Below are 13,265 nucleotides of genomic sequence, written 5' to 3' on the forward strand. Positions count from 1 at the left end.
CTCTCTCTCTCTCTCTCTCTCTCTCTCTCTCTCTCTCTCTCTCTCTCTCTCACACACACACACATATCCTTCGTCGGCGACCTCATCCTCGCCTCCATCATCTCCGGCGACCTCTTCCGTGGAGGGACGTCTATCCGCCACATCTTCATGAGCGCGCCGCTCTCTTCCGACCTCCTCTCGTCTCTAGGCGCTCGACGGTCGCCGCTGGTGTCTCGCCTCGTCGGTCACGGCTCATCTTTTGACGCTCGTCGGTCAGCGCTCAGCTGTCGTCGGTCTTCTCTCAGCACTCGGTGCTCGGCGGTCGTCGGTCTTCTCTCGGCGTTCAGCGGTCGTCGGTCTTCTCTCGATGCTCGATGGTCGTCGGTCTTCTCTCGGCGCTCGGCGCTCGGCCTTCATGGCCATATCGAAGGCGTCGGGTGCGTTGTGAGGGAGGTGAGGCAGTTTTGATGAGGGAGGAGTAGGTACGGTGAGGGAAGGCGCATGGTAAGGGAGTAGATAAGGTGTGTGAGGGTGCATGGGTCTGCGGTAGGTGTAGTTGTATTTTTGTAGCTGATAGGTAACTTGATTATTCATGTTGTAGTTTTGATTGATTATTGGCGGTCAATAACTCGATTATGTTCTGGTATTTCTTCTTTTCTATTACAATAAGTTGATTATTGGGGATCAGTAACTGGTTATTAGAGATTAATAACACAATTATTAGGGGTCAGTAACTAGTTACTGACACCCAGTAACTAGTTACTCAGAAACCAGTTACTGGGTGTCAGCAACTAGTTACTGGAGGTCAGTAACTGGTTATTAGGGGTCATTAACTGGTCAGTAACTGGTTATTAGGGGTCGGTAACTAGTTACAGGGGAAATTCTGATGACCGGAGTCCGGCGGCCGGTGACAAGAGTTCGGTGAGATTCCGGCCAAGTATTCTCTATTTCATTTTCTCTCTCTATGCATATGTAAGGGGTGAGGGCAAAATAGTCTTAAAATAATATGGTTTGTTAAAACTTTAGTAAAAATTTGTGCATTTGGGTATAAAAAATGTCACCTTATATTGAAATGGGCTAATGAAAAAGATTTTCATTGGAATGAGAAATAAGAGGTTTAAATTAGTACTAAATGGACATTTTCCCTTTTGTAATTAAGAAAAATAGAACTATAAAAAACCATCAATTGTGTTTTGATGATGTGCCAGTCATATATCATTTATTTTCTATATTTTGAATATCCACAATTCCACATTGACACTTCACTTGCATGCATACCCTAACGAAGATTCCATATCAGTCATGTATCATTTATTTTCTATATTTTGAATATAAAATATCCACAATTCCACATTGACTTAACTTGCATACCCTAACGTTAGATTCCATAATCCATATCAGTCATATATCATTTATTTTCTATATTTTGAATATCCACAATTCCACATTGACTCTTGACTTGCATACTCTAACGAAGATTCCATATCAGTCATGCCCTAATGTTAGATTCCATTAGCCATATCAGTCATATATCATTTATTTCTATATTTGAATATCCACAATTCCACATTGACTCTTGACTTGCGCGCATACTCTAACGAAGATTCCATATCAGTCATATATCATTTATTTCTATATTTTAAANATAAAATATCCACAATTCCACATTGACTTTACTTGCATACCTTAACGTTAGATCTCATAATCCATATCAGTCATATATCATTTATTTTCCATATTTTGACTCTTGACTTGCATACCCTAACGAAAATTCCATATCAGTCATGTATCATTTATTTTCTATATATATTTCGAATATAAAATATCCACAATTCCATATTGACTTGACTTGCATACCCTAACGTTAGATTCCATAATCCATATCAGTCATATATCATTTATTTTCTATATTTTGAATTGTCCACAATTCCACATTGACTCTTGACTTGCATACCCTATCAAAGTTTCTATATCAGTACATATATAATTTATTTCATATTTTGAATATAAATATCCACAATTTCACATTGACTTGACTTGCATACCCTAACATTAGATTCTATAATCCATATCAGTCATATATCATTTATTTTATATATTCAAAATATGATTAATTACAAAACATCACTCGAACTATGATGTTATTTTCATTTTCATAACTAACTATCAAAAACTTAATTGCATTTTCATACCTGAAGTTTCATTCAGTTAGTATTTTGGTACCCTAACCACTAACACCGTTAAATTTTGAGAGCATTTTCGTTATTTCAATAAATACACTCATGGCTGTCCTGCCACAATTTGAGAAGGGTTCCCCATTTAAACCTATAAATACACTCATGGTTGTCCTGCCACCAAGGAGGTAGCTTTAGCTAAATTTTCATTTTATCGTAAATATTTCTTGCAAATTTAGCCGTTTTCCTAGAAGATGAAACACATGTTCATCCTTGTAGTGCTCATGCACTTCCTGAGGACTATCGCGCACTTATGATGGAAGACTGTTCGAGCATCATAGAATTTTATCCTTCTGGTAATGCCACTATGGCAGTAACATATTATCTACTGGATTAATTCACTTTATAAGTTTAACTCTTTAAGCATTGCTTCATGTTTAGATTTCAAAGTGGACATGGATGGGAAAAGATTTACATGGCAGGTTTGGTGGTTTTTTTCTTCACATGTACCAATTTTCTAGTGTCCTGTTTAAGGTCATTTTGCATTGCTTTCCATCAACTCTACTGATCTTCTAATTTTCTTTGAATTGGTTGTAACGTTGTCTGCTAAAGGGTATCAGCAAACTTCCCTTTATAGATGAATCCCGTCTTCTACACGAGACAAGGAAGTTGGAGAAGGAACTAAAGGTATCATACTCCATTTCCTTTTTTTCAAATATATCAATAGAAGGCATTTTATCATGAGAAACTATCTAGAACCGACTCCAAGTTAATGTTACTTTTATAGGGGGAAGAAATTGAGAGGAATGCTGAAAAACTTGATTGGTTATTCATCCGAAGCTCCCACATTATGGCATCACAAATTGTCTCACTGACTAATGGTGGCAATCAGTCTATCAAAATTGACCCTAATTTGAGGTAGGTCATTTGCTGTCTGCCTTTCTGTGCTATTCTTAGTCCTAATTTTCAGTAATCTTATTACTATTGATTTTTGTTATAACCGAGTGTCCTCTTCACTTACCAGCTTTGGAATCAGTGGCTTTATCCGTCAACTTGATGATAATGATGCCAAGGTGAAAGGAGATGATAGCTCTGAAGAAGACCCTGTCTTGTATGTCAAAAACATTGTTAATAGCTTATTCTATTTTGATTCTCTTTTTCCTTGGATTTTTGTGATTATTATTAGTTTCATTATACATGTTGCAGATGTCCCCTATATGAGCTTCCTAACATAAGTCTGCATATGCCTCGTTGGCTTGTTTACTTGACGGTTTACAACTTCCTACCAAGGTATATATAGGTCATTAAGTCTTAATTACAATTTTTATTATTTCTAGGTTGCATGTAGTTTTCTTTTTGTTTGCTTAATATGAATATGTTCATTTCCATTGCTGTTCTAAATAATTATTTCTTTTTTTGGTACATAGTTATTCATTGGCAACTGAAATCACTCTCAAATGCATGCTTGAAAATTTGATTATTGATTTCAACTGTATCAGGAGAGAAAGTTTTTGCAGCAAGTTATATTCAATACATTTTGAATCTCTTCTGCTTGGCTAAACGAAATCAATTTTTTGTTTGCAGACAATCAGTGAATGTGAGCTTATAGAAACAGTTCTATGGCACGAATGTCAGGGAAATGCGACCACTCACAGGTGTGCGGTGTTCCTCTAGTGCTTTCACTATCTTTCCTCTCATTTATGTCTTATACTTGCTCTATCTGTACTTATTTGGTAAAAACAAAATGCAGATTGCAGCAAGGTTCAAAAAACCAAATGATTTCGGAAATTCAAGTTTTCAAAACAATACTAGACTCCCTCAAACATGATGGAAGTGATTAGCAACGTGCCAAGTTTTGTGACGACAGAGATGAATGAAGGGTTAGTGGCTGAGATTTCTGAAGAGGAGGTATGGAATGCTCTTTCACAAATGAAACCAACGAAGGCGCCTGGACCAGACGGCTTTGCACCATGTTTCTATCAGCGATTTTGGTCTATTGTTGGTAGTGATGTAGTGCAGGCTGTTAGGGCTTTCTTGGAATCGAAGGAGCGGTTAAGAGAAATAAACTACACTCATGTAACTTTGATTCCTAAGGTTAAGACTCCAACACAATGAATCAGCTAAGACCGATTAGCTTATGCAATGTCTTATACAAGATTGGTTCTAAGGTTTTAGCCAACAAAATGAAGCCTATTCTGGAGGGTATAATATCAGAGAGCCAGAGTGCCTTTGTCCCTGGTCGACATATCTTAGACAACTCGATAATTGTTTTTGAGGTTTCACATTACTTGAAGTGGTTGTATGGGAGTGGAGATGGTTATACTGCGCATAAGCTCGATATGAGCAAAGCATATGACAAAGTAGAGTGGAGTTTTTTGGAAGGGATTATGAGACAGATGGGTTTTGACAGGAGGACTGAGATGGTACTAAGGTGTGTTCGAACAGTGTCTTATTCATTTGTAGTTAATGGGGAGGTCAAAGGAATGATACAACCATAAAGGGGACTAAGACAAGGAGACTCAATCTCTCCTTATCTCTTTCTTCTGTGTGCTGAGGCTTTTTCTTGTTTAATCATGGAGGCGGAAGCTAGGGGTTAGTTACATGGTGTCAAGATCTGTCCAAGGGTACCAACAATCAGTCATTTGCTATTTGCAAACGATTCCTTTTTTTTCTTTAGAGCAACCGAGGAAGAGTGTAAGACTGTATGTGAGGTGCTGCTCAAGTATGAAATGGTGACAAGTCAACAAGTAAATTTTTAGAAGAGATGTGTGTCGTTTAGTCGAAATGTGACTCTAGAGCAGCAAGTGGAGCTAGCAACGAAGCTGGGGGTGACAAGGGTCCCCAAACATGACAAATATTTAGGCCTCCCCATTGAATTCAGTTACTCTAAAGAGGAAGCGTCTGGGTATGTGAAGGAGAAAATTGAGAAGAGAGCGAGAGGATGGAGGGAGAAAACACTGAGTATTGCTGGGAAGGAAGTCTTGATTAAAACGGTGTTACAAAGTATCCCAAACTATGTGATGAGCTGCTTTGAGTTACCGAAACACTTATGCAATGCCATACATTCTTTACTTGCGAGGTTTTGGTGGGGAGACACGGACAATGGAAAGAAGATACACTGGCTCTCTTGGGATAAGTTATGTGTTCCTAAATCAGAAGGAGGAATGGGTTTTAGGAACATGACTTATTTTATTAAAGCGCTATTAGCAAAGCAAGGATAGAGGTTAATTAGGAGACCGGATGCTCTTGTGGCTAGACTCTTGAAAGCCAGGTATTTCTCAGATACTGATTTCTTACATGCTACTTGTGGTTCTGATCCATCTTTTGTTTGGAGGAGCTTATTGGTGAGGCGAGATAGAGTTTTGAAGAAGGGAATGAGGGCCAGAATGATAGTAGTATAAAGATTTGGGCAAATTCTTGGCTTCCATTACCACACAACTTCAGGTTTTTTTCAACCCCAATGGAAGGAACACAAACTTGGAGGGTGTGTGATCTTATGGTTGAGGAGGCGATGGAATGGGTGGACCATGTTGTAAATGAGTTGTTCACAGAAGAGGAGGCAGCTATGATTTTCCGTATCCCTTTCAGTGTGAAAAGAGTACATGACAGGCTTACATGGCATTTTGACAAGCATGGTCTGTATAGTGTTAAATCGGGATACCATGTTGCGCACACAACTGATTGCATTGCTTGGAGTGCGTCCTCTTCAGACAACACTAGACGAGCTAGAAGGAAATATTGGAGTAAAGTGTGGAAGGCTTAAGTGCCACCAAAGGTTAGGGGTTTCATATGGAGGTTGTGTAGAGATATCATCCCAACAAGGGCTGCTTTACATCGAAAATTTCCTATTTCAATTATGATTTGTGTGTTTTGTAACAATGAAGTGGAAACTGGGATGCATCTGTTCAGGGATTGCTCAGTGGTTCGTACCCTTTAGAAGCATAACCCTTTTCATCTCAAAAGTCAGTCGTTCCCCGGTACAACTATTGCAGAGTGGATTGGTGTGGTAATGGACAGACTTTCCGGGCAACAGCTTGATGTTTTTTCGTGTCCTTGTGGGCTCTTTGGACAGAGAGGAATAATATATTATGGAAAGGATGTACATGTGACCCCTTCAATATGTCCATATGGAAGTTGCAATTTCTTGAAGACTACAAGAAGGTCCACAACAAGCCGAAGGTGAATGAAATGAGCTAAAGCTCGCTGGAGTTGCCCGCCAAGCGGGAGGCTCAAACTGAATGTTGACAGTGCTTTCCTGGAAGATTGGAGAATATGTGGCATTGGAGTGGTAGCTAGGGATGAGCATGGAGTGTGCTTGGTTGCGTTATCTTGCCATATGCCCTATGCCCAGTCTGCTATGCATATGGAGGCTGAGGCATTACGAGCTAGTCTTCTCATTGCTATTTATCGAGGTTGGAAGGAGATTGAAGTTGAGAGTGACTGTGAAACTCTACTGCAAGCCCTAGCTAAAGATGGAGATGTGGTTGAGGTTAGTACTATATTGGTTGATTGTCATCACTACTTGATGGCTTTCAATTCTGTTCTCCTTCGTCATGTCAATCGTGAAGCAAATGGAGTGGCTAATAGATTGGCTCACCTTGCTAGATCATCGGTTTTAGATGAGTTGTGGGAAGATGGACATCCTGACATTATACAGGATGTTCTTTTAGAGGATGGTTGTAAATTTTCACAAGGTATAGGTGTTATGTCCCCTTGATGTATGATCCTTCTCTTAATATTAATAATAATATAGGTGGGAAAGCTAGTACTCCCACTTAGCGGGATTCCCAGCCTGCTTTCAAAAAAGAAAAAGAAAAAGGGAAAGAATGACCAAGAAAGCCAACAGATAATTAAGTTAATTATGTTCTAAACTCAAAATTATAAATGCAGCTGCTAGCCAACACAATCTTCATCAAACTTTATGCTATTTTTGAACTCGATCTATCGTATTGAATGGACACCAATCACCAATTCACCATATATATTACAACTACGTACGTTCACACAATGAACTTGAGTGCGGTTATTGAGTTTTCTAAATTTGCTCAGTTGACCTCAAATGGTACGTTAAAAACTCAATGGTATACAGGCATGGTTTACATATATAGCGAAATTAGGCTATGCTCAATCAGCAAGAAACTTAGCTTAATTTGATGCTACCAATCGATCATGAGACTGATCGGTTCTATATATGTATAGCTCGACACCGAAGTCATCACCAGTCACCACTGCATTCTTACTCCTTAGTACTGATCCTCGGTCCAACTTTATCGGAAAGTCGATCGCCTCACCCCACACCCTCCGTGGTTCTACAAGCTGCACATTCTCGTCCTCGCTAGAACAGAAACCCTAGGCTTGTGTCCAACCAATCTAGATCGATAATATCGTTCCCGGTTATTAATGTAGACTGTGATATGTATTCAAACAACTCTAATTAAAGCCATAAGGGATGCACTCTGCTTCTTAATGGATGAAGAGAAAGGCCATGAGATCGATTGCTAAATAATGGGAGATCCTCTGCCAATTCTTTCTAGCTAATTTGTCACATGCTGCTAGCAAGCTGAAAGTTTTTTAGGGTCCTATAATACCAATGCTTTTATTTATGCTAGGGTGAAGAGCGAATGCTTTTGTTATATATCGATTCTGACCTAACCCTAGATGGAGCTAGGTTTTGCATGCATGCATTGTCGTATATATAAGCTAGCTCCTCAATCTGATGTTTCGAAAATGGTGAAACCGTCGTCTCTTCTCAGTTGTTTGAGATCAGCAGAAGAATCTCTCTCTCTCTGTATTCACTGCCATCTATAATTCAGGTAGTTTACGAATATATTACGATTTTACATTCATGGCTATATATTGCACTGATGATATATTGTTGGAGCATATCCCATTTAACTCTTTTCTTCGTGATTGGGACAGCAGTGATTGTTGTACGTTATTGCCTCCGGATTCAAGTGACCAAAAGAAACAAGGAATTTAAGACAATAAGAAAAGAAGTGCTGCTGTCTTCTTAAATTATTTGCAATTCATCATCTTTCATTTGTTCTGCTAAGTCTAATTCATCATCATATTTCACTAATATATGCTTGTGCGTGCTATATGAATTATATATATACATTTCGGGGATGGTTCTTCAGGTTTAAATCTATATGTTTAATCACATTGGTTCTTTAGGTCGGATTAAATTAGTTAATTATGATCGATCCTTGCCTTGGTTCTAGTTATGATAGATCGTCTCCTATAAGAATGCAGCAATTTTCCATCATGCTTAATTTTTTTTACTCAAAAGAACAGTTTATAAGAGTTGAGGTTTCACAGAGAGACATAGCCCTGAAAATGGAACCAGAGAGAAAGTTGATGGTGGCGGCCGCGACGGAGTCCCAAGAAGGCGTGGGATTAGTTCTGTCCCGGTGGTTGGCGCTTCAGTTGGCCGTCAAGAACAAGTGGGGTGGGCACGACTCGCGCCACTCTTATCCCATATCGTCTCCTGGGTCAATCACTCCACCGAACCTCTTTATATAGATAATCTAGAAGAAATGCTGTTTGGAGCTATGCTGTCTCTCTACCATACTAATACTAATGTAGAGGATGGTAGCATTGAGGAGATTGCAATCATTGCATGAAGAATGTTTGGATTGGAATTTCAAGTCGATTGAAAGATGAGTTCAAGAGTTCCTACTATCCTCATGTCACACAGGTTGTGGATGATGACGAAGACGTACAGTGATGATATACTGATGCTAGCATGAATAAAGATGATTCAACAAACATGATTTTGGACAAACCCGCCAGAGTCTCATGCAAGAGAGTCACAGACCAAGCAGGCAGTTGAAGCAGAAGATGGTTGGGAGCCAGGTACGGACCAAGAAGAGGAAGGGTCAAAAAGATCGTTAGGTATGTAACCCCTGTATGCTACACTTCATACTAAATTGTGTCCATCTTTTATTCGTGATGAGGTAGAGTAATTATGTGAGCATCTGCAAGTTCTCATGGGTTAGTGCATGCAGACATAGACCCGGGTTTCGACTTTCGGGCAACTAGGGAAATGACGTCGGTGGAATCATCCTTGGATCTACACACTTTCTCAAGCGTAAGTCATCACCTTAATAAAAAAATCGAAGTCGAAAGATCAAATGATTTCTGAAGGTTACTTTGCCATATTGTTAGGGACAGGAGGTTGTGACGGTCATTCCATGAGGGTAAATGAGGTATTCATTTTCATGATTCATGGCTTCATATTGTTTATCAGCTCGATCGGCCTTCGACTTCGACTTTGCCTCGCGAGGAGATGAAATGAATTAGTCAATTAGGTGGTACAAATCATATTCGTTTTATCACCACGAGCAGTAGAGCAATAGAGCTCCAAGGCTAGCTTCATGGTGCATTTGAGTTTATGCGCCTAAAATTGATAATCAGGGTACGGAATTAATTCAAGTAAATAGATTCAGATGAAGATAAACACGTAACCTCACCTGACCTTTCCAAAACGACAATCAAACCAGGACTTTGTTTGAAAACTTTAGAAATCATGCATGTATGATCAACGACGATCGATCTCAAAGAACTCTGAGATGCATGATACTAATAAACAAGCATTACAGATCAAAAGTTTAAGCTATCAAGTATCAAGTAACCAAGCGTTTGCAGCATCAGTATAACTCCATAATTAAGCACATTGCTAACTAATCAACAAGAATTAATTGAAGTTATGGATTTGAGTTTTCAAACCCAAGATCTCCCTACAACCAAAGAAAGCTCTGATACTCGGATACTCGTTTAAATTAGAGAGGATTACCTTCATTTTTTTAGTTTTGGCTATATATGTATGTACACGTACTCGTCGCTGCTACAGTACGGCTCTAGTCGAATGTTTGTGAAGTTGGTGTTTTTACCTTTTAATTAGTAGTTCGATCTGCAATACTTTTCTATCATCATGGTTCTTTCTTCTCTTTTGTGAGGCGTCATATTTCTTTTCTGTTGGTTTTATATCTTTTTTGGTTCATGAAAAGTTGGGTAATTAACAGCTTTGCTATGCTTTGTAGTTTAATCGGCTAATATGATTTTTGTAATTTTGATGCATAGAATATTACCAAGGCTCAAGTTAAGGACTCGAGAGGCTAGCTAATTAAGACGAACCTTGTTAATGAATTTCTATTGTACGCACAAGTCCTTGAAGAGTTGAAGGTAATAACTTTGCATCGATCATATATTCTCAACCAATTTTAGTGTTCAACCTGACGTTGTACTATTAGTTGCTCAAAATATGGGCAAAAGTAACTCGATCTGGTAGCTAGCTAGTGCTAATAATCCATGTTCATGAAATGGTTTTGATCTTTGATTTATATGACCTAATTACGTACTTGTAGTAAATTTTTCTTTGTTCTGGTGATACAGATTGCTACTAAATTGAAGGATTTGGAATTGGATTTATATGTTGTGGCAACTTACTTTTAAAAGGTAAAACCATTTATTACAAGAGGATGAAATCTATTGGTAATTTTGACATCAAGTTAATTAACGACATATTGGTTGCTAATTGAAATAGACATTAGTGAGCGCAACGATCTTATTGGAGGCTAAGATTTTGGTGCTGGCATTGAAGACAGTATATATCAAGGTGATCGACTTTGGTCCAAAATTAAAGAATGTGAAGTGAAACAAGTTAATTTTACTACTGGAAAGATCAAAAGATCGAGTAACTTCCCAAAAATGATATGTTTATTTATAGTGTTTGGGTTTTACTGGCAACAAATAATTGATCGCCGTAACAACAAGCACACCTAGCTCACTTAATATTTTAAATTTAAATAACAACTTGATCTAGTTTCACCTTCTCAGGTTTCCTTCAGATTTTTATTTTATTTTGTTGAGGTATCCTGCTTGAGATTCTATTTGAAAACTAGCTAATTAAGCAGCATAACATTAACTCTAATCAGCTAGATAAACATGCAGCTAATTAACTTAATACATATATAAAACAAAATTAACTGAATAACCAGACGCTAGCTATTCCTAATAATATAGGGTTCTGGTGAAACGGCTTCCAGCTCGATCTCTATTTGTATATATTTAATTCCATTGTCTGCATTACGTACAGTATCAATGAAATGAATTATTTATGAACAGATTGAAAGAAAAAAAATGATATAAAATAGGGAACTATTGATTAGCACTGGGTTGCTAATTTCTGTGTTAATTAGTTAGTATTAGGGTTCTTAATCAACATAATATCAACCATCATTGGTATTGCTCTGCAGAGGATCTTTTCTTGTTGGCATATCTTTTGTTTTGTATAGCAGAATGCGCAGAGAGACTATCAGAGCACAGGGCCGAAAGTTGCAGTGTATCTGAATTCTGGAAAACTGAAACTCTGAACTGAGTAGGGGGTGAAACTCTGAACAGAGTAGGGGGTAAAACACTAAAACTCTTCCCCAGCTGCTGCATATATTGCCTAAACCATGCAAGGCTATGCTGGGTGATCTATTGGTGGGTCCCATGATATCACCCCAAAAATTGGCAAAACTTGTTCTCTTCCTTTTCTCTATGTCCTGTCAAATCTCTTTGATCTTTGTTTTAGTATTCCAACTCCTTAAAGAAATAATATTAGAGTTTGCAAGCTTCGATTCTCAACTCTCTTTTTTTGGATACATTCGATTCTCAACTCTTTGTTTTGCTGTATTCTCCACATTCCCTTTGCCCAGCACGTGATATGAATCATATGATAGAGGTTCTACTTACCCAGTGGGGTTTTCTGGGTTTATAGCTTGAACAGTAGCTAGATCAAATCTCCTTCCTGAGTTGAATCAATAAGGCAAGCTTCGATTCTCAAGTCTTTGTTTTGTTGCCCGTGATAGTTTGACTGCTGACTCCAACTTCAAATCTCTAATTTTGAATACCCAAGACTAGATTCAAGTTTGAAATCCCAATTCAACTTGATCGGGTTAGAAATAGCCTAAATTTAATCCGTGTGATGAGAGTCAGTTCAAGTTATATGATTCCATGTTATACATTATGTAGTAAATTGACCATTTAGAACATCAACAATGAATTAGCAATGAATTAACAAAGTTCAATGACAGAAGTCATATCATCATTTCAGTCGGCCTTATTTTGTCTTGTAGCTAGTAATGTATGATATATACTGACCCTAAACCTAGAGACCCCGCTGCCTCCTTTTACCTCGCTACAGTGCTCGATCTCTCTCTCGCTGCCTCTCAAGAGCTACAGATATCTCTCTCTGCTGTAAGTACTCTGTCTCTCTTTCTCTCTCTCCCCCCTACAGATCTGTGTTTTTGCTTTCATCAAGTTGAGCTAGATTAAAGCATGAGTACTGATCTATAAAAGGAAAGAGAGATCTAATTTATGAAAAACCTAGTCTTCAAATTACTTCTCGAAGTCTTTGTTTTGCCTTGCTTTTGCTGGCTGTTATGCTGCCCTCGATTTTACATTATGTCTGTGTTAATTCCTTTGTGGCAACCTGTCTTTGTTTTTTTGCTATCTCAGATTTTTGTGGACATGGGGGGTGGTGGTGGTGGTGGTGGTCAGGGATGGAACCAAATATTTTTTGAAGTATTCTAAATGAAGTTGGATTAGCAGAGAGAGAAAGAAAGTGGATGAAAATGAAGAGACAAAAGGTTGCCTGCCTACAGCTGAGTTTAAGAGACATTGCGGATAGAAAATCTGTATTAAGCAAAGAAGCTAAGAAGACTGCATGTATATATAAAGGATATGGTCAGTTTTGACTTTTGAAGCAGGAAATCAAAAGAATACGAAACTATTCTTGGAATAACCTACATGCTAGCAAGAATGATGCGAATATAGCCGATAGCACAAGAACGATGCAGAGATGGAAAACATGTCCCCAGTTGAATCAACAAGGAAATCACAAGAACTTTGTTGTGGATATGTCATATATGGTATGGCAGTAGTAACTATTAGAATCTTGGACAGCCAATTTGGCTTTATTGCATTTTTAAGGTTAAGGATTGTCATCATTATATAATCCTCATAGCAACAATATTCTCTGTGTTGCTGAGTTGAAAAGGTATCCAGAGATGAAGTACAAAAACGGCGAGAATATATGTACCCAGGTAAATAAGACATTAATTTTTT

General features: G+C 38.2%; 2 protein-coding genes across 2 annotated transcripts; both read left to right on the forward strand.

The window, feature by feature from the left end:
- Positions 1–2,261: 2,261 nt before the first annotated feature.
- On the forward strand, positions 2,262–3,954 carry LOC101314982 (5'-3' exoribonuclease 2-like). Its single transcript, XM_004306361.1, has 9 exons — positions 2,262–2,341; positions 2,433–2,509; positions 2,595–2,635; positions 2,766–2,840; positions 2,941–3,071; positions 3,178–3,264; positions 3,360–3,443; positions 3,738–3,808; positions 3,904–3,954. The coding sequence occupies exons 1-8, from the start codon at positions 2,262–2,264 to the stop codon at positions 3,760–3,762; spliced, it is 600 nt and encodes a 199-aa protein (XP_004306409.1). The 3' UTR covers positions 3,763–3,808; positions 3,904–3,954.
- Positions 3,955–3,977: 23 nt separating this feature from the next.
- Positions 3,978–4,651, forward strand: LOC101315269. The gene is made up of 2 exons (XM_004306362.1): positions 3,978–4,229; positions 4,322–4,651. Exons 1-2 carry the CDS (start codon positions 3,978–3,980, stop codon positions 4,649–4,651), a joined length of 582 nt encoding a protein of 193 aa, XP_004306410.1.
- Positions 4,652–13,265: the final 8,614 nt, after the last annotated feature.

The sequence above is a fragment of the Fragaria vesca genome, linkage group LG6, assembly GCF_000184155.1.
Source record: "Fragaria vesca subsp. vesca linkage group LG6, FraVesHawaii_1.0, whole genome shotgun sequence".
Taxonomy (NCBI): domain Eukaryota; kingdom Viridiplantae; phylum Streptophyta; class Magnoliopsida; order Rosales; family Rosaceae; genus Fragaria; species Fragaria vesca.